The following is a 26,991-nucleotide window of genomic DNA, read 5'->3' on the forward strand; positions in this document are numbered from 1 at the left end:
TCCTGAAGCCAGGCCTAGTGCTCCATGCGCTATGGCGCCACCTAGCTGAAGAAAATGAGGTCTAAGGAGATGAGATTTATCCAAGTTCATACAAGTACCAAACCTCAGAGGTAACATTTGAAACCATATTATACATTGAACAAAATCAGTCAGAATATAAAAACTAATGATGTGTGTGTATATGTATGTATATGTATATATATATATATATGTGTGTGTGTGTGTATATATATATATATATATATAGAGAGAGAGAGAGAGAGAGAGAGATACATATTACTGTGAGAGGTAGACTAGGAAAGGAAATACTTAAAGATTTTTATGAATTTTCTTGAGATGCCAAATATGTTCAGTTGCCCTTAAACCATCTAAGGGGAATGGATTCGAAAACAATTAGGAATGAGATTGAGAAAATGTAGGTGAGGCTAATTTATGAAAGACCTTTAATACTAGACTGAAGAGTTTAGATATGATATACATTAGTCTCTGCTCTGGAGAGAGGTTCATGGGAGAGCAAAATCAAAATATTAGAAATTATTTTAGCAGTTAATATTGTATGGGAGGAAGTAAAGAAACAGGGATATCATAGGAGAATAGATTACAGCTGTAAAGGACCTTAAAGACCATCAAGATAGCCAACTCATTTTACAGATGAAAAAACCTGAGGAACAAGGAGGTTAAGTTACTAGTTCTGGATCACAGGTAGTGTCTAAGGTAGGATTTGAACTCATTTCTTCCTTACTATCATCCAGTAGTGGCATTGTCAAGTGCCCTATCATGTTGTTATTATGGGTTGACTATCCCAACCCCTCACCCCTGGAGGTTTGGTGGTAAAGCTTAAATTGGAATTTGGGACCAGGATTTATTGCTTCTTAAATTTGTCAAAGGAACTGAAAACCCAGTTGTCTCCTTGATAAACTTAGGTGAATGTCTCTCCATACTCATTGGTTATGTGGGAAAATGGAGTTACAGTGTTTTGTTCAGACATAACTGTGCCTTTAAAAATATTAATTACTTTAGCAATAAATGGAATCATAAGTCTTAACATGTATAAGGAAACAGACAATCCTGTCAGATGAGAGTCAAAACTAGTCTGCTCAAGGCTACATATTTGAGTCCCAAATACCACTTAATTGGATTTTTTTTTCTCTTCTGGTGGTTGTTTGTTCACATCGGCGTCTGGCTGCATCATAAAAGTCTAAAACAGAACATTTTGGAAATCCCAAGTGTGCTCTAAAAGGGTAATGAATGAGGTTTTACATATGGAAACGTCAATGACTTTTCCAACAGTTCTTCATATCAGGCCATCTAGACATTTGCCTTGCATTTTGGCTTCTCCATGACTCTTATTAAGAAATTCTCAATTGCAGAGTTAAGCCGTCTTGGGTCTTGCTAGGTTGCTATATATCTTCTAGGGACTGACAAGTATTCTAAAGCAGGAGGTCAGTCTGTGCTACAGATGTTGGGACATGTGTGCATCTGACGGCTTGGAAAGATCAGACTGATAATGAAATGCATAGCCCCTTGTCTTGTGTTCTTAAAAATATTGCTTTGTGCCCTTAGACATCAGACAAAAATAATTTCTTGGAAGAAGGAATTTTTTTTTCCCTTGGGTGGATGTTGGGTTTTTTTTTTTTTTTTGGTTCTGTTATTATTGGAGGGTAGAAGGGCCATAACAAATATGCCCTTTCTGAGAATTACAAGAATTATGTTATAAATAGATCAATGGTTCTCTTGCCCAAAATAGTTTAGAATGTCCAAATGATTTTTAAAACTATACAAGAGATACTTGTCATGTAAATCACACAATACTAGACTCTGTGTAAACATATCATTAAAAAAAATCTTTAGGAAATGTACTTTTGGGGTTTAGTGGACTTTAAACTCTCTTGCATAATGTACAGACCTTCAACAAAGGAATGATCAGTTGGAGTGTCAATAGCTCCACTCACAAATAGGAAGAGAAACTTTTCAACTTTGAGTGTGTATTAGGTGCATGCCACTGTGCCTGGTATGGGGGGCACACAAAGAAGTGTAAGACATGGTTGCTGCTGTCATGGAACTTAAAATCTAATTGGGGAGATGATATAGTCATATTAGGAGTTAATCTTTCCTGATTTTGTTACAGAGGACAGTAAGTGGTTAAGTGCCAAATCAGAAGTTCACTGACTTGTTAGCATTTATGGACAGTGACAGTTGTGAGTTTAGAAGAGAAATGGAGATCAATGGGTCTGGGGAGGGTTAATGGAGAAGGTGGAATATAAAGTACATCATGAAAAAGAGGGAAGGAGATAGCTAGATAAAGAGGGGTGATGCCTTATGGAGGCAAGAACACTTGTTGGCCCATGGAGCCAGAGGAGATAGTCTGGTTGAATAGTGCATTTGCATAAAGTGTGTTCTGAAACTTTTCTAAGTTCATGGGCACGGTATTCTGATGGTCTTGAAGTCTAGGCTAGGGAGGGTTATTCTTTGATTGGTTTGGGTTTTTGTTTTGTTTTGGTTTGGTTTTTTTGTTTGTAAATGCATGTTTAGGTTACAGTTAGGGCTGAACAAATGGCAAAAGCATGAAAGAGGTAGGCAAAGAGCCTTATCTACTAAGATTGCAAAATTAATAAGTGCCAAACTTTCATAGTTCACGTGAGCCAAGTGTCAGTGCCTTTAGTATTTTAAAGAAATTTTCATGTGTTACTTGAATATCATATCCTGATTTACATCATTTAGCAATGACTGGCCAGCCTACCAAATCTCACACTGTAATAATTATTTAGTTTTCTCACTTGGTTCCTTAACATCCATTAGGAAACATTATTCAGGGAGACCTCATCACTAAAATAACTGCTGCAATTTCTAGCTGTTTTTAACTGGCTCCTAAGGATTATGATGATCATGAAGAAAAGGTGGTTCTAATCTGTTTCTTTTGATGTGTGGATTTTTAGGGGGTCGGGGGTGGGAGGGAGAGGAGCATAGTATAAAGGTAAATTGTGTAAGGCAGTTATGATCAGCTGAATATTAAAGATATTGCTATAACTTTAACCATAGACCAGTTTTTAAAAGTGGTTGGATCCTGGTTCTCTGCTTAAGTCCAGTTTGTTTGTTTTTTCTTCACAGTATTCTGTCAACAACAAAGTCAAACTGGACTGACCATTCACTATTCCCCAAGCTAGTTACAAAGTACCGTACTTTGGGGAGGTACAAAAATTAAAAAATATATAGTATCTGCCCTCAAGAAGGTTAGAGCCTATTTGGAGAAATAAGACATTCACAAATAACTATTTTCAAAGGCTGAATTTGTAATTGATGATTGACATGAAAAGGGTTGGGGATTCAGAAAAGTTTTATAACGACAGTGGTGATGGTGATGATAATGATAAGCTGCCATTCATACAGTGGGTTAAAGTTTGCAAAGTAATTTACATATACTGTCCCATTTGATCCTTTTAACAATCCTGTGAGTTAGGGGCTGTCATTATCCACATTTTATAGATGGGGAAACTGAGGCTGAGAGAGATTAAGTGATTTGCCCAGAGTTACATACTAGCAAATGTCTGAGGCAGGATTCAAACCTCAGGTATTTTTTACTCCAAGTCTGGCATTCTGTCTCATTCAGATGGTGGGTAATCAGGGACCTCATAGAAAGACGGCATTTGAATTCAAATTTAAGATTTCCTTGGGCAAAGATGATATGTTGGGAGATGAGGTATCTTCCGGTAGAATCTCATGAGCCAGGGAGCAGACATGGCGAGGTTGGGATATGGTGAGTGGTCTAGTTTGACTGGGTCATAGGGGCATGATGGGAGCTAAAGCTTGAAAGATAAATTGGAGACAGAATGTGGAAAGCTCTGAATACTGACTAGGCTTATAGGTTTTTAGTTTAGTTGGTAGGCAGCTGGGATCCATTTGAAAGTTTTTTGAAAATTGGCATAACAGAATTATATCTGTGCATTTGAAAGACCACTCTGGAGGTGATGTTTAGAAAACTTGAAGTGGGGAGAGATTGGAAATAGGAAGACCAGTTAGGATCCAAGTAAGAACGCAGGAGAACCAGAACTAGAGTGGTAGCAAGGGGTGGCATGGATATGAGAAAGATTGTGGAAGAGTGGTGACAGATTAACTCCCTAGTCCTCACCTGTACATGCAATTCAGTTCAACATTGCAAGAATTTTCAGGGTCCTTGCTAACACTACATGAAAAAGCCAGGACGGGTTATAGAAATTCAGGTACGCCGAAGTTTATTTATTAACTCAAGAGTGTGACACACACCATGAGCAGGTGGGACATGGGTAATTTACATTTCCACAGATGACCTATATACATATGCATACATGTATACATTTCATACCTATATGTGTATATATGTGTATGGGTGTATATATAGATGTACATCTATGTGTCTGCATGTTTATGTATATGTGGATAGATAGATAGATAGATAGACAGACAGACAGACAGACAGACAGACAGACAGTTTCTCCTCCTGAACTACAAGACTCAGAGTTTGGGTGAAATTTGGTAGATCACATAAGTAGGAAAGCTAACAAAACAGTTTTGGGGTAAGATCTGGTTGGGTGGAAAAGCTCCATTATTAGCAAAAGAAAAAAGATGCTTAAACTGTTAACAAAGACCTTTAGCTTAGCCATTTACAGGAAAGGATACTAAATCTTCTTTATCAGTCAGTAATTAGCATTTGTTAAGATCCTACTAAAATACCTTATTAGATAGAATAAAGAGAATTGGATGAGTTCCTGGAACTATTAAAAGTATTATGAGTTTTCTTTTGTAATTGTAGAGTGATTGGGGGAAGGGAGGTACTGAAAGAGTCATTTGGTGCATTCAGTATATTTATGTAAATAACATCAATATAGCACATAATGGAGTCAGTTATGTTCTCGCAAAAGAAACCCCTACTTTGTGCAAGGTACTATGCTGAACCTCAAGATATGGAGAAAAAAAATCTTTACCCTCAAGAAGCTTACATTCTATTTGGGGATATATCATGGGCACAAATAAACATGAAATGCATACTAAGTAACTCTGGGGGGGAGGGAGGTGACCAGGAAGTCCACCCTCCTCCCCTCAAACTTACCCAAGAGGAGGTAGGTGTAGGAGATAGTGCCCAAACTGCACTTTGAAGGAAGTTAGCGATTCTAAGTGGTGAAAGTGAAGAGTAAATGTATTCTATATATGGGAGATCACTTGTGCAAAAGACTTGGAAGTGGGAGATAGTGTATCATTTTATGAGGAGAAGCCAACTGGTCAGTTTGACTAGAATGAAGAGTGCAGGAAGAGGAACAATACGAATAAGAATAGAAAGCTAGTTGGTGCCAGATTATAGAGAGCACTAAATGCTAGTCTGAGGGATTCATATTTTATCCTAGAAGCAACAGAGAATCTTTGAAGATTGGGGGCAAGAGGAAAAGTGACATGGCCAGATGTATGTTTTAGCAATATCAGTTTATATTTTAGCAGCTTATATTTTGAAACTGAGCAGCAAAAAGGATGGTAGGCACTATGTACAAAAAAAAGTCAAAGAGAGGGAGCTAATTTGGTAAGGCAAGACAGGTGGGAAAAAGTAAATAGGGAAGAGGATGGTTTCATTTTTGGACATGGTGAGTTTGAGGCATTAGCAGTCAATTGGTAAGGATAAAATATACGTTTTTAAATTAATCTTATTTAAAAAATAAATTAATTAATCTTATTTTTTTCTCAATTTATTGTTCAGTCATTGCCCAGTCATGTCCGATGCTTCATGATTCCATTTGGGGTTTTCTTGACAAAGATCTGGAGTGGTTTGCCATTTCCTTCCCAAGTTCATTTGACAGATGAGGAAACTGAGGCAAACAGGGTTAAATGACTTGCCCAGGGTCACACAGCTAGTAAGCATCTCAGGCTGTATTTGAAAGATGAGTCTTTCTGACTCCACGCCCAGCATTCTATCCACTGTACCACCTAACTGCCTTTTTCTTGATGAACAATATTTTTTTCCCCACTGTCTTCCCTGATACCAGAAGACAGAAGCAGAAACCCTTGTAATCAATATGTATAATCAATTAAAATGATGTACATTAATTGCGGGTGTGTTTGGGGTGTGCAAATGGTCATGAAATTGGCATTTTTCCACATTTTAGCAAAATGATGGTGATGGTGATGGTGATGATGGTGACGGTGATGACGATGATGATGATGATGATGGAGATGATGGAGGATTTGGTCAATTTTAGTCCAAGGTTTTGTCTTCATTGGACAGCAAAAGAAAATCATGCAGCAAGTAGCTTCCTAAAGTAGACCTAGTAATTTGGTCTTCACACTACAAGTTGACACTGAGTTTTATGTTAGTGAATGGGACATGGACCTATATCCATGCAGTAAGATGATGCTACTGATGTACATGCAGTCTGTGGGGGCCCATGTGTCAAATTTTCTAGCCTTCATGGCAACTTTTGCTGATTTACGACCCCTTTTCCTTCTAGGCTTTAATCTACCCCTCCAGCAGCTGCTGTGGGTTAGACAAGGAAGTCTATAGCTATGCAGTAGAGTTTGCACTTGGGAGAAGTTTTCTATCCTAGCTAGGAAGTGAATCTTTGGCCTCATTAGCGCTGTGCCCTTACCTCCTGAGCTAATGGAGTTCCTGTCAAAGAATAGGAAATGTGCAACAAATCTTAAACAGATTTTTGTGCTTTAAAGGCACAGAGTATTGGAAAGATCACTAAATTTGGAACTGGAGAGTTGGGTTCCAGTCCCAGTTAAAGCTTGCCATTTACTGTTTGTGTCAGTCTGGCCAAGTCACGTTTCCACGTTGGGTCTGTTTCATTCCCTATGAAATGAGAGGGGTTGGATTAGTTGATCTCTGAGGGGCCTGCCTCCAACCCTGAAGTCCCAACATGTTGCTGAGGCTGCTTTATTCCCCTGGGGCCTCTGTCTTTGAAATTCTGCCACACTCTCTGAACATTTAGTTGGTCTTATTTTCTATTTAGGCAGACTTTGTGCAAGAAACAGAGTTATTTTTAACTGCATCCAGCCACCTACTCCATATGAAATCTATACTATACCACTTTGAATCTGAGAAAAATGTAAGAATTGGGACTGGATATTGTGCTCAAATGCATGCCTAGAATACTTTTGGCATGTGCTTGAATTATAGGCAGACATGTCTTGGAATGTTTTATCTGTGCGTGGTGAGAACTTGGCCAGTAAATCCATGTTTCAGATATAACATGCTTAGGTCACAAGTGTACCTCATTTTATGCACCAGGTGGCTCCTTCAAGTTGGTAGCTCAATTTCATTAACCAAGTCTGGTTTTGAATGTACTAGGTTAGTGGGCTATTCAGAAAGAAAAAATGCTGAATTCGTTTTTTTTTAAAGTGTGTTGTGTTTGTGTTGTTCAGTCATTTTTCAGTCATGTCCGATTGGGGTTTTCTTGGCAGAGATACTGGAGTGGCTTGCCATTTGCTTCTCCAGCTCATTTGACCCATGAGTAAACTGAGACCAACAGGGTTAAATGACTTGCCCAGGGTCACACAACTAGGCAGTGTCTGAGGCCAGATTAAAATTCATGAAGATGAGGCTTCCTGATTCCAAGCCCAGTGCACCACCTAGCTGTATTACCCTTCCTCATTACTTTTTCATAAAACCAAGTGTTCATATATTGTAATGGGTGTGATTTAAGAGCTTAAAAGACATGTGGACTTGGGAACATTCAGGGTTAGGTTAGAATGAAGCTGACTCTTCTCTCTCCCCATTGTGATCCTTTTACGTTACAGGAGCTAGAGCTGGAAGGAACTGGTACATCTGATATCACCTGGTACATCTGATATCACCTGGTACTACTGTCATGTTTGACAAATGAGGAAACTTAGGCCTAGACCACTTTAAAGTTCTGTTTCAGTCATTTTGAATTCTGGGCTTTCTCTTTTATCGTAAAGAGTTTATTTGGATAGTCTGCATAATAATAATCTCTTTCATTTCTCACCCAGCTGCCCTCCTCCAAACTTTTCTTTCATGCCGCAGGAAGATCATGTTAGCCCAGAAACTCATACCTCATCTCTACCCTTTGCCACGGACTGGAGGGTAGAGAGCTCCTTCCCAGATCTCTAGGCCAGACATCTCTGTACTTCCTACTCAGCTGTAGTCCTATAGATTTCTCCTTCTTGCCGTCTTGATAAGTACTTTCTTCCCCCTCCCACTCCCATCAGCTTCCTTTTGTGTTGTTTTCCTCCATTAAATTGTAAGCTCCTAGAGACTTGGGACTATCATTTGTATTTCTTTGTATCTCCACCATTTAGCACTGTGCTTGGCACATAGTAGGCATTTAATAAATCCTTATTTACTGATTGATCTTACTTCTACATAGTTACACCGCATTTCACATACCATAATTTTGTCTCACTCGATTCTCAGGATCATCGGCTGAGAAGATAGGGCAGGTATTCCTCTCAGGTCTTTTGGTCCCAAGACCCACAACTCTTTCCACTATGTAATGTTGTCTTCCATCTGAACTAGAATCACAGAGTTAGAGCTGGGAAGGATCCCTTAAAGGTCACCTAATAGTCGTTGTCCATCGTCCGTCCCCCCCCCCCCCCCGCCCATTTTATAGATGAGGAAACAGGCTTAGAGAGGTTAAATAACTTTTCCAAAGTCACACAGATGATAAGTGGCAGGGTAGGGTTTGAACCAGGTTTTCATCGTTGTTGTTTTGTTATTTTTCAGCCATGTCCAACTCTTCATGCCCCCATTTGGGGTTTTCTTGGCAAAGATAGTGGAGCGGTTTGCCATTTCCTTCTCAACTCATTTTATAGATGAGGAACTGAGGCAAACAGGGTTAAGTGACTTACACAGCTCACAGCTAGGAAGTATCTTAAGGCTGGACTTGAACTCATCGATATGTCTTCCAGATGACTCCAGCCCGCGTGCTCTATCCACTCTCCACCTCTTCTGACTCCAAATCTAAGAGCCCACTTCTCTATCTGGCTTGCTATGTTGGAAGGTTTTTTTTGGTTTGTTTTGTTTTTCCTGTGAGCCTTTTCTCTTCTGAGTGGTCTGTTCTCTATCTTATATTTACTTAGCCCTAAGAACAGACTCTGTTACCTACCTCATGTCAAATGCCCTTGTGTATTAGTATGGACTTAGATGAAGTGCTTTTGGAAACACCCAGTTAACTTCCTTTAATAGAGGTTTAACTTCATTACTTAATCAACAGTGCCTCTCAGAGCAAGAAGGTAGAAAAGGACAGCTGGGCTTTGGTATACCGGTATAACGCAGAATGGGAGGTTTGACTAGATCAAACTGAATTCTGTCAGTAGCAACTGGCCGGCACAGTCTAGGGTGTTAAGAAGGGAAGGGAAACTGGTAGAGAGATTTATTTACCCATCGGAAACACCTGCCTGGCTTCTGTGTGAACAAGGAGGGCATTATGTAAAGTGAATAGCTAGAACATTATAACATGGCATGTTTGGATAATCTGTTTGTAATAATGTGTGGGTGGAATGTGAGACCGTCACTTTAGAGGAAATTATCAAGAATGAGCCTAAGTAGTAACTAAACCTTGTCATAAACAAAACTATTATTATCCTTTGCTTTAAAAAAAAAAGTATTTTCATCTGAATTTGACTTTAAACAAACCCCAAATAGAACTTCCAACTAAACCCACCTCTCCTTCAAAATTCTTTGAAGTGATGACACCAACAGCTTCCTAGTCATCCTAGTTTATAACCTCAAGTCAACATCGACCTTTCCCATTCCCTCACCTTCTTGGAATCCATTGCTAAGTCCTGCCAGTTCCACCACCATAGATAGTTCCACCTCTTTTCTCTTTCATCAATCATCATCTCTAGTTGAGATCTTCATTACCTTTTGCTTGGACTCCTTTTGTTGTGGTGGTTTGCTGTTTTGTCACCCAGGTTGCAGGTGAAGTAGCTCTACTCATGGGGTGAATTCTACTTTTAATCCACATGGGAAATTTGATCCGATCCATTTTTCCAGCCTGGACCAGTTCACCCCAACTTAGGCAGCCTGGTACACCCCACTCCACACACACACTATTGGAGGGGGGAGGGGTTCACCTTATTGGTGTTGGACTTTTGCAGAAACATAGTGGGCTTAGCTCACTGTATTTTAGAACTCCTCAACTCAAGGGATCCACCAGTTTCAGCCTCCCTGGCAGGATGGATTACAGACTCCAGGCTTGTGCCACCACACCAGTTTTGCCTGGACTATTGTGATAATCAGCGAGCGTAAATTAAATGTTTCTTCGGTATTGGATGCTGCTAAGCATTGGGGACAAAGACAAAAATGCCATCATCTCTGGCTTCAGGGAGCTTTCATTCCAAAGAGTGAAACAGAACTCCATGAACTTCAAGAGGACAAAAAAAAATCCTTATTTTCTGTGGTGTCTTGCTGAAATTTAGCATTTCTTTCCATTTTGAATGTAAGCAATAAATATTATACCTAGAAGGAGTCTATATGCTTCACCATTCTTCCAAAGTAGCCCATGACCTCACCATAAAAGGTGAGGGTTCTTAGCTATTTGAGACTCCTGATAGCCCCCTTTATTCATTTTTACCCCACATATAAATCTCTTTCTCCTCTGGATCTCCTTCTATTTAGTGCCTCTAATATTCATTTGGTACCTAAATGTGTGCTATCTTATGTATCATATATCTTTCTAAGTGCATTATAAACTCTTTGAAGTCAGAGATTGAGCCCTCTCCTTTTTGTGTCCATCTTCTCTAATGCCTGTCACAGTAGGTGCCCCAAAAGTACAATAGATATTGATATGCCATTACTTCTGGTCCAGAAGGTCATTTTCTTATTTTCTCATTTCTTTACATTTAAATTTTCTTCCTATTATTTTGGATCTCATGTGTCTTTCATTGTAGCCTTCCTGATTATCACTTAGGAAGAAGTAGCAGAATGTCAAGGAAAAGGGAAGAAGAGTCAAGAGTGTCTAGTAGTACCTTAGCTGTTCTTTGAGTTGGAATTAGTAGAACTGAGCCACCACAATGAAAGATGAAAGCCTCAGCATCTTTCATAAAGGAAGTTAAATAGTTCCTTCCCTTAGCTCTCATCTGTATATTCTGTCCATTCTGACAGGTTAGCTTTAGGGTTTCATAACACAGACACATTGACAAGTTTGTTTCCAAGAGGAGGAAAGAAAAAAAACTTGTTTTTCTGTACCCAAGTGATCAAAACTTAGTCACAGAAGGTAATTAGGGCTCTGGCTGTTTGAAGGGCTGTCTTTGTACAGTCTCAGTGTCCTGTGATCATTATAAAGGTTTTTATTTTGTCTGTTAACCCCAGATGTCAGGAAGACAAGTCTCTTGAGCGGGCCCAGCCTTTAGTAGGAGAAACCATTAAGACAGCAAGTGTCTGTCATGTACTGATAATGTAAATGAGGATAGGTAAGAGAAATGATTACAATGTGGCAAGAATAATGATAGTAAGTGCTAAAATTCAGAATAAATTGAGTTCTAGGGAAGAAAGCTAAGGAGATCAAAAAAGGGTGTGGTTAAAGATAAATTGAGGTAACTAGCATCAAAGGGGGAATCAGACTACTGCTCAGTTGCTAACATAACTAATAACGAGAGACCTATAAAAATATTAGCTAAATGGGAAGCCCTGGAGGAGCTATGGAAAGCCTCACTTTTGGTCTCCTGTCCAGAGTGCTCCAAGGCCAGATTGCAGGGCAAGGCCTGCAGGGCTCACATGTTGCTTTCCTCTTCATAGCTAAGGCATTACACACGGTTTTGGAACGTAGCATGTGGCCTCCTAAATTTGCAAATGTAATCTAATGTGTTTAGCTGAAATAGCATGGCGTGATCTTAAACAGTTCCCTAGAAAGGGAGTTGTGCTTAATGAAGTACTTGTTTTAAGGTTTATTTCTCTTGAGACCCTTTAAGTGCTTGTCAAATTTTTTTTTTAGGAGCGACTTATCATGATTTAGCTAGTGGGACTGAAAATAGTTTGAATAATTTGGATTTTGGTTCCGGGTGTTATCTTCTACTTAAAGGATAATGGATTTCCAGTCATAGATTGTAAGCTTTGAAAGACCAGCTACTGTGGGCTATGTTCAAGGAACTCCTAGTCACTGGAAATTAGAGTCCTAAAATGTTAAGGGGTCTGAGAGGTCACCCAGTCCAATTTCTTTTGTTTACAGCTGAGGAAAAAGAGGCCCAGAGAGAAGGTGGCATGCCCAATGGTGAGACAGTCTGTGAACGGCAGAGCTGAGATTAGCATTCAGGCTTCTCGAATACCACTCCCAAGTCCCTTTCCACTTGACCATACCACATACTGCCTTTTTTTTATCAGTGAGGGTAGGTAGAATAGAAGGTAAGGGGAAAGATATTTGCCTTTCTGCCACGTGACCCTAAAGACAGGATGGATTGTAAACCCTTTGTGGGCAAAGAACGTTTCTTCTAGCACTGTTATGCTATTGTTGTTCATTCATTTCAGTCATGCCATTTGGGGTTTTCTTGGCAAAGATACTGGACTGGTTTGCCATTTCCTGCTCCAGATCGTTTTACAGATGAGGAAATTTAGACAAACAGAGTTAAGTGACTTTTCCAGGATCACATAGGATCATCTGAGGCAAGATTTGATTTGAGATCTTCCTGACTTGGGGGCCAAACTCTATCCACTGCACTGCCTAGCCATCCAGCACTATTATAGCTAAAATTTATACAGCTCTTTAGCAATTGAACAGCAGTTCAGTGCCTTCCTTGATCTTTGTCCCAAACAGGAGAGTGCTCATTAAGTACTTTTTTGTTCAGAAAGCAACCAGTTAGAAAGAAAAAAAAACAAAAACAAAAACAATGAATTTAGGATTAGAGGACCTGAATTTTAATCCAGGTTTTGTCACTCTGTGACCTTGGGAAAATCAATCTCTGGGTTTTAGTTTGTTCACCTTTAGAATGAGGGATTTGGATGAGATGACCTTCTGGGTCTAAATCTTTGGTTCCTGTAACAGCAAGCACCCTGGCACATCCAGGATGGTCTGTTAGCACAGGTTCTTTGATCTGCTTTAAAAGAAAGACAATCTTTAAGGGGGTCAACAATTTTACTTTAATTACATTCACTAGTTTGGGGGAAAGGTCAGCACGCTGAAGGTGGAGAAAATATTAGCAGAGAAAATTACAAGCAGAGAAATTAGCACAAAGATCAACAGACAGGGCTCCTCCTGTCTGAACAAAGTAATACAACTACTTACGTATACCACTGGATCGAGAGAGCACAGACATAGGGTGGGGGGGGGGGTCTGAACAAACAACTACTCAGAGTCCTGTCCAGGGACCTCAGAATATATATACACTTTTGGCTAATAGGCTCAGAGCCAGAAGGCATCACAACCCTCATGACTCAGTGCCTAATTAGCTTAGTACCAAAAGGTGTGAAAGCCTTCCTACAAGCAAGCCTCCCCCTAAGCAAGCTCCTTCTTTAGGCAAGTTCCCTCCCCAGTGGGCTCTGTGTGACTCAGGATGCATCACAGCTGTGAGCTGGAGCTCAAAGCAGCAAGACATCTGTGATTGTGGTCACACAGGCCTATCAATGGACAGGAAAGATCTTCATGTTACATTAACGTTATGATCCTGTTTTGGAGGCTTCCATGACAGTTTTGAATGTGAGAGTTAGAAGAAGCCTAATTTAACACCATCATTTTGTAGATGAGGACCAGAGAGTTTACAGGGTAAGGGGAGAGAGGGACCCAAGATCATACTGAGAATCCATGGAATCCCAGCCCCTGGGTTCTAGTTGAGAAGACAGAGTGAACACATGTGAAATAAAGAGATTTTAGTGTGTGCTGAGAGTATCAGATAAGACTTTGAGGAGCTGGTGGTACTTTGTGCTGGGTCTTGAAGGATGTGTAGGCAGGTTTTCAGTGGGTGGATGAGGAAGGGAGAAGGAAGCATCTAAGTATTAGAGAAGCAACATGTGCGTAGTTGTTAAATCAATAAGTAGCAAAGCCAGGGTTGTAACCTGGGGTACTTTGACTCCAAATTGTTTCCTCAAATCTGTTTCCAGTAGAATGCAAGCTCTGTAAAGGCAATGGGTTTTTTTCATTTTTGTCTTTGAGTCCTCAGCACCTACCATAGGTCCTGGCACATAGGAAGGATTTCAGAAATGTTTATCAAGTTTGGATTTGTTGAACCCAGCCTGCATTAAGGGGCACTAATGCCCCTGGGCATGATAGGGGCAGAGAACTGGTCCTCCTGAACAGCAAGTGAGGACGTTGGTAAGGCACATGGTCTTCAGACAGGAAGTGGGTTATTCTGAACTAGACACTTTTGGTATCAGTCTACCCTATGCTAGAAGATCGAACAAGATGAATTGGGAAGAAAATCCCTTTCAGCATTTATGATTTTGATTTCAGTTAAGGGAGGATCACTCCACCAGGAGACCAGATTTGTGGACCGTTTCCAAAGTGCAGTGATGTTGACAATATTTATTCAACATCTCTTTGGCCTTGTCCAGTAGAGGACAGAGGAATTCTCGCTATGGAACATTGTCCTTCTCCTTGGATAGACATTATATACAAGTACTCTCTATTTCCTGTGTTCCTTTGGACTTATCCGTCATACCCCAGGATCCTCTTATACTTGAAGATCACTTCAGCTCTGGAACTCACACCTCATTAGTATTCCTTGTCCCTGGGCCCCCTCTGATGAGAGGTCAGAGTTCATGAATTCCTAGAGCCTCCATCAGGCCAGCTAGCTCTTCCTTTCCCATTCAGCTACACTCCTCTGAACTTGTCTCCATCATAACCCTGGTGCCAGGTTCCTTTCCTCCCCACACCAACCTGCTTTCAATTTCCTTTTGTGTGTTGACTTCCTCCATTAGAATGCAAGCTCATTAATGGCAGGGACTGGCTTTCTTTTTTCTTATTTGTATATCATGCTTGGCATCCAGTAGGTCTTAGTAAATGTATATTGATTGACAGGAATGGAAGGGGTAGGAAAATCTCAGTGGTCTAGATCAGGGAATGAAGGAGGTGGTACCCTCAAAACTGTGGTTTTGAAAGGGATATGAAGTGGCCAGTTGTGAATTCCAAAGCTTATTATTAATATAAACAGCTCTCTGGCCCATGACCAGAGAATAGTGCTATGTAAGCATCAGCTTACCCTTAGACCTAATAGTGGCTGTCTGGGTAACAGTACCACATCTTGGAAAGCCAGCTGTTCATAATCAGGTTTCCTACATTAGACTTATTACTAGGGCCCTCCATCCCACGCTGTCTTGGATCTCTTTTATTGGCAATTGCTAGCCTTGCTAATTGATCACACTTGGAACTCCATGCCTCGATTTTTCTTTATCACAGATTTTTATTGCAATACCCATTCCAGTCTCTGTGGAAATTCCACAAGTGAAACTTAGCTATTGAAACACCTTCACTGTTTCCTCCTTTGCCTAATAGCTTACAGTAGTTCCTTTCCCAGACTGCATTTTTCCTCTTTCCTTTGTTGGCTCTGTCCTGTTCTCTCCCAGCTACCACAAGTGGTACCCAGGTATTTCCCAGCATAGATAGAGCTGTCTTTCCTTCCTCTCCAGCTTCTGCTGCCTCTACTCAATTCCATGTATCAGCTGAATTGTTTGCATGTATGTACATGCGAAGATGCATATATACATGCCAGTACATTTCATAGGTGACCTGGCTTTGCCACCTTTATTTTGAGAAGAAGCTAGATTCTGGCAAAAGCTCAAAGAAAAGGGAAAGGATCAGTATTTGGCTTTAGGTTTTGTAAACTTTAAAGTTTTATATAAATGAAGGTTGTTATTTTAAGGAGTTCTTGCAAAAAGCAAAAAATAGTAAATGGATACTCACTTGCTAGTAAGGGAACTGGCTTTTCATTTTTCATGAACCATGTTTTCCAAAATGAAAATGAGTCTATTTCTTTACTAGCAAGTATCCATTTACTGTTTCTTGCTATTTGCTTTGCAAGTTGAACTTTCCAAAGCTCTCCCTATGTTACTGATTTTAGGAAAATTAATTTCTATTTTCCAGTGGGTCAGATTCCACTTTAAATGAAGATATTAGGCCTTAATAATATACAGAGACTTTACTGATTTCCCTAATTGGTAGTATTTTCTCCTTTTCCCCCAAAATTACTTTGTGTTTTTATGTGTACATAGTATGTCCCTCCCCACCCCCAACCCCCTTGGAATGCAAGCATCTTGAGAGCAGGAACAATTTCATTTTATGTCATCTGTGCCTGCCTATGGGCCAGCAACATGGTGTTTAAATAAATTATTATTGAATGAAAGTGACTAGAATCTCTCTGCAGGCTACTTCCTAAAAGGATGTAAGTAAAATAAATGCTTATTGAATGGAAGAAGGACTCTGCAAGCTATTTCCTAAATGAGTATAAGTAATTCTTGTGTTTTCTGTAGTTCATCCACCATTTTGTTTCCTCACACTAATTGTCTCAGGTCAGGAAAACCCTAGAAGACGCTGGATATTTTTCCTTTTGAAGCAAAGTCAGTAGGAATTCGCTGATTTAAGATGATATCTGAGATCAATTTTTGTTTATTAGATAAATTTTCTATGAAATTTAGTCTAGGGCAAGTGTATAGCAACATGTTATTATTGGTAGTCATCAATAAACAGAGAAAATGTGAGGCTTCTTTTTCCTTTAATACCTTTTGGTCTTGCAGGCTCCAGTACTTGTGCTGCTGGCTGGAAGGAGGCTTTATTGATTATTTAGGTGAGAAGAGATGATGATGTCCTGTTTGTCAATAAATGGATAGGATAAGTGGCTTTGATCTGAGATGGGCAGTGGCTTTACTGAAAAGGAATTCTTCCTAGAAGCTCCTAAACTTTTAGTAGTTTCCATGTGCAGAAATAAGAGGCCTGGCCCAGCCCCAGAGCCTCCACACACCAGATGAGTAGCGTGCACAAGGAAATCAAGCAACAGCTTTTGCAGGCTTCAGCTATACATAGCAAGCAACTGGTGGGTTCACCTTGCATGAAATACTCAGATTAGGCTGTTTCAAGTGCCTTCTAGAGGCGCTTATAAAGGATTTAGCTGATGATAGCCTGAAAATGTTGCTACCCACTGCACAGGTGGGGGGCATTCTGTTGCCAATGATTACAGTCTGGTGTAAAGGAGAAAATCACTCCACAGGCTATTTCCTAAATGGGTATAAGTAACCCATGTTTTTTCTGTTGCTTATTCTCCTTTTGAGCTCCCTAAACTTGATTGTCTCAGATTAGGAAAAGTTCCTAAATGATTTTCACATCAATAGGACTTTAATACATACCTGCTGTGTGCTATACTGTACTAGGTAGGCGGCTGGGGATTGCAGGGTGTATAGGGAGGAATACAAAGTTTAGATAAAATTTAATAGGTCCCTATGGTCCTGGAGTTTGCAGCTGGAGGAGGGGGGCACAGATAAATATGATGCACATTATATGATAATTGCATTCAAAGCAAAGGTGTGAGATTGTCACCATGTAGGATGTTTAGTGGGGTGGTCAGGAATGACTTCATGGAGGAGGTGGCATTTAAACTTTAAAGAATAGGTAAGAATTCTGTTCATTGAGCAGGAAAACGGAGTACAATTTAAACACAGGCAATATCAGGAGTAGAATAACAGTACTAGACCAACTCTGGAGATTTCACTTGACCTTGGACAAGTCACGTGATAACCAATATCCTTTGCTTCATCTACTAAAATTATGCCAAGGGGGCTGAGGTAGGGAAGGTCTCATGTATTAGATTTTCTGAGGACCAAAAATCTGTTAAATTTACTTGGGCTCTGATCAGAGTCTGGATGCTCCGAGAGATTTTTTTGTTCATAGCCTTTGACCTTTCCCTATTGAGGGAAATGGCTTCTGGTCAATACTGCCATTACTTCTAGAAAGGCCATGTCAGTTGACTGCCCTTTTGTTCCACTCTCCATGCTTGAAACTTTCCAGAACATCACTCCCTTCCTTGCCCACCAGTTCTCTTTATGTGTTGTTCCCTCCATTAGAATGTAAGCTTTTTGATGGCAGGAATTGCCTTCTTTTTTAATTTGGATTTTCAGTGTTCATCACGCTGCCTGACAGAGTACACAATTATTAACTTTTTTCATCCACTTATTGTATATTTGGGTAAATTCTCTGGGAATGCAGTCTAACATCGCATGGAGATGCAAACAAATGAGGCTTTTATTGACCAGAACTCTTTGCTGTGACAGCAGGTTTGAGAACCTTTAAGATGTGAATGGTGTCTGGAAGGATAGAGATTTACTGCGATGTAATTTCCAGATTGTGTAGACCTAGGAAAACCTGGCATTTTCCAAATGTAACAGAAGCCAGTGAGTAACTCCCCTCAAATTGGAAAGGTTTCATTTAGGATGTCTCTTCTCAGCCAAGTTCTTGGACATCTGGAGACCTTGCCTCTTTGGGGGACTGGCCTATTTTGGGCAGCAGCAGCTACTTTCCATGCTTTCATTATCAGCAGCTGTGTCTGAAAACAAAGACAAGTGGGAGCCCGGTATAAATCAAGCCCTGGCCCACCCTCTCTTATCCTGTTGGTTGTTGGGCTTAAGTCCCTCCCCCGTCTGGTTATTTGCTGCAGGTTCTGAAACCTGAATGTGTTGACCGCCAACCATGCCGTACCTTCAGCGTTTACTTGGATTGTCTCTGGTGAGTTGGCTCGTGAGAAGTGACTCTAATAGAATATACTTGAAATTGGGGGAGGGGGGAGGGAGTAGATACCATTTGTACATGGGAATGTGTTGCAGTGACTTACAAGGAAAGGAATTATTTTGCTTTTTGGAAGGGGTAGTAGGGGTTCTGCTCTGAGTTGCTTCTGCCTGCAGGACCCTGCTGACTCAGCCTCCTAGAATCAATTGGAATGCAGATCACAGCATTGAGGTTGGTAAACAAAGGCCAGAAAATGTGACTTGTTAGAAGCAGAAGAGACAGTTGTATCTCTGAAATCTCTTGTAACCTGGGGTGGTTAGACAGATTTCCTTCTGTGATATGTTCACACCAGATGAACCTTGGACGCCAGGACAAAGGCTCATCTCCAGGAGCAGCCCTAAAGGTTGGTTAGAATTGAGCTAATGTGTAAACTCCTTTCTGGGGGAGCACTAGGCAGGCACAATTTTAAAGAAGTGGCTTTGCTGTAGAATTTGTGGTGACTGTTCAAGTCACACGTGCGCTATTTCTATTTAGGACACAGCTCTCTTTTTTCTGAATGGCGAAGGAAAAGGTATTTTTAAAGTCGATGTGTTTGTGGAAACTTTTTATCTGGGCTTTGGGGAGCTGATATGAAGATGCATGAAGGACTTACCTATCCAACCCACAGTGACCACTGGTCTTGCCTGTTCTCTTATTCCATTTTCTCTTCCTTGGTTTCCAGACCAACGAGTGGAATAAGAACGATGATCGGCTGTTGCAGGCCGTGGAGAATGGAGATGTGGAGAAAGTGGCCTCCCTGCTGGGCAAGAAGGGTGCCTGTGCCACCAAGCATGACAGCGAGGGCAAAACTGCGTGAGTATTTTGTTGAACTTTGCCTTAGTTAGCTGAGATTTTCATGCCCTGGAATGCTAGGATCCTGGGAAGTTTGCTGAGATTCCACGTGACATTTATTTTACAAGTGGTTTCAAGTATCTTTGTGAACTTCCCGTAAGTCTGTGTGAGGTTGTTGCTGCTAAATCTCATTCCTTTCACTTCTGCTTCCAAATTATTATTATTATAAATAACAACAATGAAAACAAAAATAGCTAATGTGTACGTAGTGCTTTTGAGGTTTGCAAAACACTTTACCTGTTATCTCATTTGATCTTCACAGTGACCTTGGGAGGTAGGGGCTATTTTACAGACGAAGAAACTATGGCAAAAGAATAGGCTAAGTTACTTTTTGTCCCTGTTTTACAGATGAAGAAACTGAGGCAAAAAAGGGACTATGTGACTCGTTATGATCCCTATTTTGCATGAGGCTGAAAAAAAGGGCTAAGTGACTTGCCCAGGGTCACACAGCTAATAAGTGTCTGAGGGAGGATTTGAATTCAGATTTTCCCAGACTCCAAGTCCAACACTCTGGCCACTGCACCACCTGGGTGCCCTACACAATCACCATCATCTTGTATTGATGATTTGTCCTCAAGTGTAATCAGAGAACAGGTGATATAAGAACTGACACTGTTTTGCTGTGACCTGGGTAATAAACATTATATATTTAAAAAGGCAGGGAACTAGCTTTAACAGTGGTCTCCACAGCCTTAATAACAATAACTCACCTTATAAAGTGTCTTAAGGTTTCCCGAGGGATTTCCTTGGAATAGCCCTGTGAGGCAGGGCATGCAGGGATCATTATCTCCATTTTACAAATGAGAAAGTTGAGGGTCAGAGAGGTTGTGGTAGAACTGACATTTTAATTCACATCTCTACCAAATCCATCCTTCTTTCCACATCATATTGCTTCTTTAATATTTGTAGCTACTGCCACTACTATTACTTATTCTGTGTAACTCTTTGGGTACAAACCTGTAAATTTTGTCACTTTATCATTTGCCAGTGTTGCAAAAGTCAGTTTAGTTTTAATTTTTAAAAACAGTTTAATATCACAATAAGACTTTGGGGACATCCTATAAAGAAGCATACCCTACCCCCACCCCACAGCTTTAATTGGTTCTACAAAGATACGATATTAGGGGAAATAACATTATAGGGGATAGTAGTTTCACAGGAACAGTGTTATAGACCGGTGATTAACCCACTGCTATTACTGTGGAGTTTCATGACTTGACCACAGGATTTGGTTATGATGTATTTATTTGGCAACCTTGAGCAGGGTGTGACTGTAAGCTAATTAATTAAAAATGTAAGTCTTGATGAATATTCTACGGCTTTCCCTCCTTACTAATAATGAAAGTTTCCTTCAAAAAGTTAAAGAATAAGAAGGTGCAAATAGAGGAAGCAGGTTAGTATAATGAAAAGAGCCATGGATTTGGAGTCAAAAGAAATAGAAGTCTTTTTACCTCCTTCGGCTTTGGTTTGCCTGTCTTTGTTGGAGAATTTCTCAGCCTGAGTTCCTGACGAGCTCAGGGAGAATTTCACCAACCAGATGGATCAAATAATTTAAGTAGCCAAACCCAAAAGAAAGATTTTTAGCACACTAAGAAAGACAATTTAGTGGGAGCAGCTTTGGTGCTTCTAAGGGTCCACATGTGGCTATTATATTTTTTCAGGTTGGTTTAGAGTACTCAGACAGTCAGCAGCATAGTGCTGCAGCTTAGGATAGAGAAGTAACATCTTTCACAGGAGGGGTGGAAGGGAGTAGAGAAAAGGTGAATCAACCAAGAGAAAAAGGAGCATTTCTAGGGGAGAGTTTGCCATTCTGGCAGGGTTTCTTATGGGAATGAGAAAATATTCCTTGTTCAAGGTCAGGAAAGAAGAGGAGGGGGCCAAATCTTAGAATCATTAAAGACACCCATTTGATTTAAAATAGCAAGTTTGAAGTCACATTCAGTCAAAACTGCAGATGTTTCTTATCTAAGGACAACAAATCATTTTACAACTATGGAAAAGACCATCTGCTTTGCCCATGTCCTTACAGTGTTTAAGTTTTATTTTCCCTGTATCTGTAAATGTTCTCAACAAGATAATTTCTAAGATTCGTTTCAACTCTAGATCCTATGAAAGGTAGTTAGGAAAAATTCAGAAGTAAAACATGAACTGAAAATATTGGTTAAAGTGTGTGGGTGTGTGTGTGTGTGTATGTGTGTTTTACTGCAACTGTGAATTCATCTGTGTAGAGAACTCCTAAAGAAAAATTTCTCTCTACTAGTGTCAATCATCGATCCCTGCTCTCTGACACTTTGTGCCTTTGAGAGTGGCCTGAGACACTGAGAGATTCAATGACATGATCAGGGCATCTAGTCAGTATGTGTCAAATACAGTACTTGATCCCAGGTGTTCCAGACTCCTGAGGCCAGCTGTGTATCCATTATTCCATATTGAGTATCCTGGGTTATTGGTGTTAAATACCACCCACTGGATTTGTATGAAGACCTATGGCATAAGTCCCCAATGTTGCTTATCAGGCCATTGAAGATAGCTCCTAAAAACCTGAGCATGGCTTTGCAACATTGTTGTTACTCTGGGCCCAATAACCCTGCTCCATGGAAGTACTGGACCCACACCAGTGTCCCGAGCTCTATAGTACCAGGCTGGGACAGGAGGAAAAAACCATCTTAAACCTAAAAGCCAGGTCCTAGAAGAACAAGAAAGAGAGGGAGAGGACAGGCAAAGGAGACCTTTGCTTTTGACCCTCATACCTTGCACATTCCGTTATGCCACTTTTGGGGTTACCTAATTTCACTCCTAGCCTTTGCATTGTTAAGCACTATTCAGACTTCACAGAACAAGTCCCCTTAATAAAAAGATTTGTTCTGTAAAACTTGGACTCAGTCAAAAGGCCCCACCCAAGGACCTAGAAGGTCACATGTGGCCTCAAGGCCACAGGTTCCCCACCCCAAGCTCCCATTAGACTCTAATGCTTAATAGAGGAAATGAAGGCTGATCAACACCTTTCCTTTGAGATACAAATTCAATGATTATCTTCATTTTACAGATGGAGAAACTAGGGCTCAGGGAGCATAACTAGTTTGCCTGAGGTCACACCACTTGTTAATGGGGCCAGGATTTGAACCCCAGTCTTCTGTCCTAAATCTAGCAGTCACCCTCCTACTTCTCAAAACAGATCATTTATTGGATGGATAAGGTTGGAATGTTCTTCTTGATTTCTCTAATTTGTGAAATACCTACTGAATAAAACAGTTTGTGGCACACTTGTGGTACTTTTAAGTGACTTAATCATCATTTTGATGGTGGTGGATTGACTGTGGGCAAGTCATTTAATCTTATCCAAACTTTACCAATCTCTTATCCAAGGACAACAAATCGTTTTACAAGGATGGAAGAGACCATCTGCTTTTCCCATGTCCTTAGAGTTTAAGTTTTATTTCCCCCTTCATCTATCTGTAAATGGGCTCAACAAGGTAATTAACCCTCTAACTCTAAAACAGACATTCTTAACCTTTTTTATCTCATGTACCTACCTCTTTGGGCATCTAAAGCCTATGGAACCCTTCTCAGAATGATTTTCAATTCATACAATACATAGAGTTACAAAGGAAACCAACTATATTGAAAAGCAGTTATTGAAATTAAAAAAAAACAGTTCCAGGGCTCTGGGGTAAGAACCTCTGCCCTGAGACACAGAAGGTGCCAATATTCATTGGTAGAAGTTTCTCACTGAGAGCTTCCTGTTGTTGTTTGTGTTCTTGAAGAGGACCACAACATCTAGGAGATGATGCCATGACTTGCAGATAAGTTGGATTTGAGTGAGGAAGGGCTGTGCAAAGTCACCAGCCTCAACTCTCCTCCAGAGCCATCTGGGTCCAGTGGCCAAATATAGATCAGGAAGACTGGAGATAGCCCAGGATACAGTGGGAGACCTTGGCCTTTTCAAGCCAAGGTCTTTAACAGGTCTCAGTTTGACTGAGGCAATGCCCATCCAATGATTAAGGCTTAATAAAAATTGAGGCAAAGAATAAGTTATTCAATGTTTTTTTTTTTTTTAAACCAATCTGGGAAGGGAAGACCCTCAGGGTTTCTGGCCAAAACTGAAACAATTGCTATTTACGTTCATTCTGAGCCAATTGGAGCCCAAACTATGTGCAGTCACTGTTCTTTATAATCCCCATTTTGCAAATTAAGGAAACGGAATAATAAAGGTTGTGACTTGTCTTGGAGAGATTTCTCATAGTAATCCTGACCAATTAAGGTTCTCTTTTACCTTGAAGATCCAATACAAACTTGGTATTTAAAGCCCTTCCACCCCAGTTCCAGTACTTTCCCAGACTTATTTGTTACTGTTCTCCATCTTTGCAGTTTGGCTGAACTGGACTTCTTGCAGTTCCTTGCACATGATATCCCCTCCTTCATCTCTCTGCTTTTGCACAGGCTATCCCCACCCCCCTGCTCTCCCCCCACCTCCCTGCCCCCATGCGCCAGCATGCACCCTGCCTCTTAAAATCCCTAACTCAAACACCCCTTGGTGCTGGAGGCCTTCCCCATTTCCCCTGGCTTTAAGTGCCTCCACCCCCACCCCCATTATCTTGTATACATTTAATACATATTTATTGTGTACATGTTGCTCCCCCTGACAGAATGGAAGCTTTTTAAGGGCAGGGACTGTTTCCTATTTGTCTTTGTCTCCCTAATGCCAAGCACAGCGCCTGGCACATAATATGAGCTTAAATGTTTGTGGTTGATTGGTAGAACTGTGTGCCTTGCACACAGGTACTTAATAAATGTTGAATTAGTCATAGAATCCAGATCAACACCTGCATTTTTGAGCTCCACATTTTCCACTAGATAACATAGCTAATGTAGAAAGTTATTAGAGTGAAATAATAAAGGAAAGGAGGCATATTGTTTTTCCAATGCATTGCCCTCTGGGAAAGGCCATAGCTTTCAAATCTGAACCTCCTTTTCCTTCGTGGAATTTTATTCATCTCAAACCTTTTATCTGTTATTCAGTCAGTGGAGAGGTATATCCAGTAAACATTTTAAACCTCCACTATGTGCCAGGCATTGTGCTAATCAATGGAGATAGAATTAATAAAAAGAAAGACTGGTCTTGCCTTCAAGGAGCTTAGCACAGGGACCTGTTGAAACCAGGAGAAGCAATAGATGCTGAATGGAGTGGGTTGAAAAGTGTGAGTTCTGCCCTTCATAAAAGGAAAGCATTGGGAGGAGTTTGGTATTCCACCCTCTGGCCCTTCAGTCCTGGGGGAGAGGAGGCGATATCTATCTAAGCTTGAATTAGACTGTCATGGTGAGATCAGAAGTGATGAGCTTCTCCTGGGAGAGCAGCAGATGAGTGGAGTGGGATACAAGTAACTTTTGTTGGCATGCTTTCCCAGTTTTCTAACCAAACTCATAGGATCATAAGTAATTTAAAGCCAGTGGAGACCTTAGAGATTATCTATTCCATCCCCTCCATTTTAAAGATAAACTGAGGACCCTGAGAATGAATGTGACTTGCCCAAGCTAACTTGGATAAATCAGTAGCAATGCCAGCTTTCCAGTTCCTGCCTCTGACTCCATATGTGATGGATTTTTCTCCCAAGGCACCATTATGAAGTCCTTGTCTCCTTCCTTTTATTCAAATCCAATATCCTTAGTGTCACAAAGGCCCAAATCTGAAAAGTTCAGAATGACTTAGCTCTGCCTTGTCCATACTGTACAAAGCAGAGGTTTAACTAACAATTCTTTGTGTCAAACCCTAGTCAATTGGGCGCTTAGTTAATGAGGAAAGTTTTTGAAAATCTACACTTTTCTATTTGTATTTAGTCTAATTTCAGTTTTCCTGTACTAGGGCTCATGAAGTCTCACACTTGCAGAAGATTCTGATTCTTAACCTTTAGAGATTTTTTGTTCCTAACTCGTATTTTTCATATGGGTCCACTTATTAAAAACACAGACACTGAATTGGTTTAATACCAAATTACTTGAACTGGAAACTTGCTAGCAGCATTTCTGAAACCGTAACCAATCAAAGCAGCCTGTCCCTGATAGTGGAGTCAATGCTTGAGCTCAGGAGTTTGCGGTGTTAAGATAGCATCACATTCTAATGTGAATAAAATGTTTTGCTTTCCGCCATCACCCTAAGCCCCCCACCTAAGGTTCTTCTAGGGACCAGTTGTGGTTGTTGGGTAGTAGACAACGACCCCAGGGAGATGATGACATCGTTTGCAATTGAATTTGAGTGAGGGAGAGCTGTGCAAAGTCACAAGCCTCACTTTCAACTCCAGAGCTAGAGCCTCCTCCAGAGGACTGGAGATGGCCCTGGATGCCTTGGGAGACCTTGGCCTTTTTAAGCTAAGGTCTTTTCAAGTTCTCACTTTGAGTGAGGCAATGCCCATTCTGTGAATACGCCTCTTTAAGAAGTGAGTCTAGGGATGGCCCCTTAGTCAAGAAAAAGGAGGGGGTGACCCTCAGGGTTGCTGACCAAAAGAGAAACAGTTATGGGAGGGCCCAAAAAATAACCATTAAGTGGTGCTTGGGCAGGGACCTATTATTGTCTAATCAATGAAATCCAGAGTGAATTGAATAAAAACTCCAAGTTAGCTAGGTAGGTTTCAGCCATCAGAATTTACCTTCCTTTGGTAAGGGCATGATGCCTCAAGGGAAGAGAGGAGAGGAGTTAAGAATGCAAGGATGTTAAGGTTGGTACATATTTAATTCTTCCAGTGGTATCTCTACTCAATGTCTACTCGAACAGAATCTCACATTTGGAGCAGGAAGTGAAGTAAAAAGTTTATGGATGATTGGAATACTTTGTGATTCTTAACACCCTCCTCGCCTTTTCTATCACTCTTGCCACTGTCACTGAAGTAGCGGAAAGGAGCACAGAACTGAGTCATTTCGTATCTTTCTTTCGGGGATTGTTGCATTCACTGCCAAGCCTTGGGCCTGTGGTCTCTGAGAGTGTCTCTATGGCCCCAGGCAACTTCCTGCCCTCTCCTCAGTATATCCACCTACAAAGCAGAAATTAAGAGTAAATACTTTTCTTCCAACTTGATCTTGGGTTAAGCCTTTTTGGAGGGAAGGAGGAAGGGTCGTTTTCCTTATGAGGTTAAAGAAAAGTGATGATGGTAGGGGACCACAGGTTTTTAGGGGTGCTCGAGACCCCAAAACATCGACACACCAGGTCCTGCCGAAAGAATTCCACCCAAGCCTTCTCAGCCAAGGGAAAAGACAGTTTTTTAAGGATTCGCCATATCAGGTTGTCTTAAGAAATCCCACCCTTTGTGATGCTTGTGCAAGTAGATCAGATTCAGCCTACTGAGCTAGATTGAATCTGAGCGCCTTCATGGAGGCAAGATGGATCTTATATACAGAAAGACTGTGGGAGAGATTGAGGGGTGGTCGAGTAGTCCGGGGTGACTAGAGGAGGGGCTAAGGAGGATCTTGATGGGACTGGGGTGGCTAGAGGTCA

The 26,991-nt window shown here is 40.7% G+C and overlaps 1 protein-coding gene across 7 annotated transcripts in view; it reads left to right on the forward strand.

The window, feature by feature from the left end:
* The window catches only part of RAI14 (retinoic acid induced 14), a 177,907-nt gene that overhangs the window by 91,163 nt on the left and 59,753 nt on the right, over positions 1-26,991 (forward strand). For 5 of the 7 annotated variants that reach the window (XM_036758400.1, XM_036758408.1, XM_036758424.1 and 2 more), the window contains exon 3: positions 19,339-19,469. In XM_036758400.1, coding sequence (XP_036614295.1) covers positions 19,339-19,469 — 131 coding nt within the window. Of the gene's footprint in view, positions 1-18,549; positions 18,618-19,117; positions 19,189-19,338; positions 19,470-26,991 lie in introns of those variants that run through there. The other 2 variants (XM_036758416.1, XM_036758429.1) reach the window with 2 other exon arrangements.

Source organism: Trichosurus vulpecula, chromosome 1 (assembly GCF_011100635.1).
Source record: "Trichosurus vulpecula isolate mTriVul1 chromosome 1, mTriVul1.pri, whole genome shotgun sequence".
NCBI lineage: Eukaryota > Metazoa > Chordata > Mammalia > Diprotodontia > Phalangeridae > Trichosurus > Trichosurus vulpecula.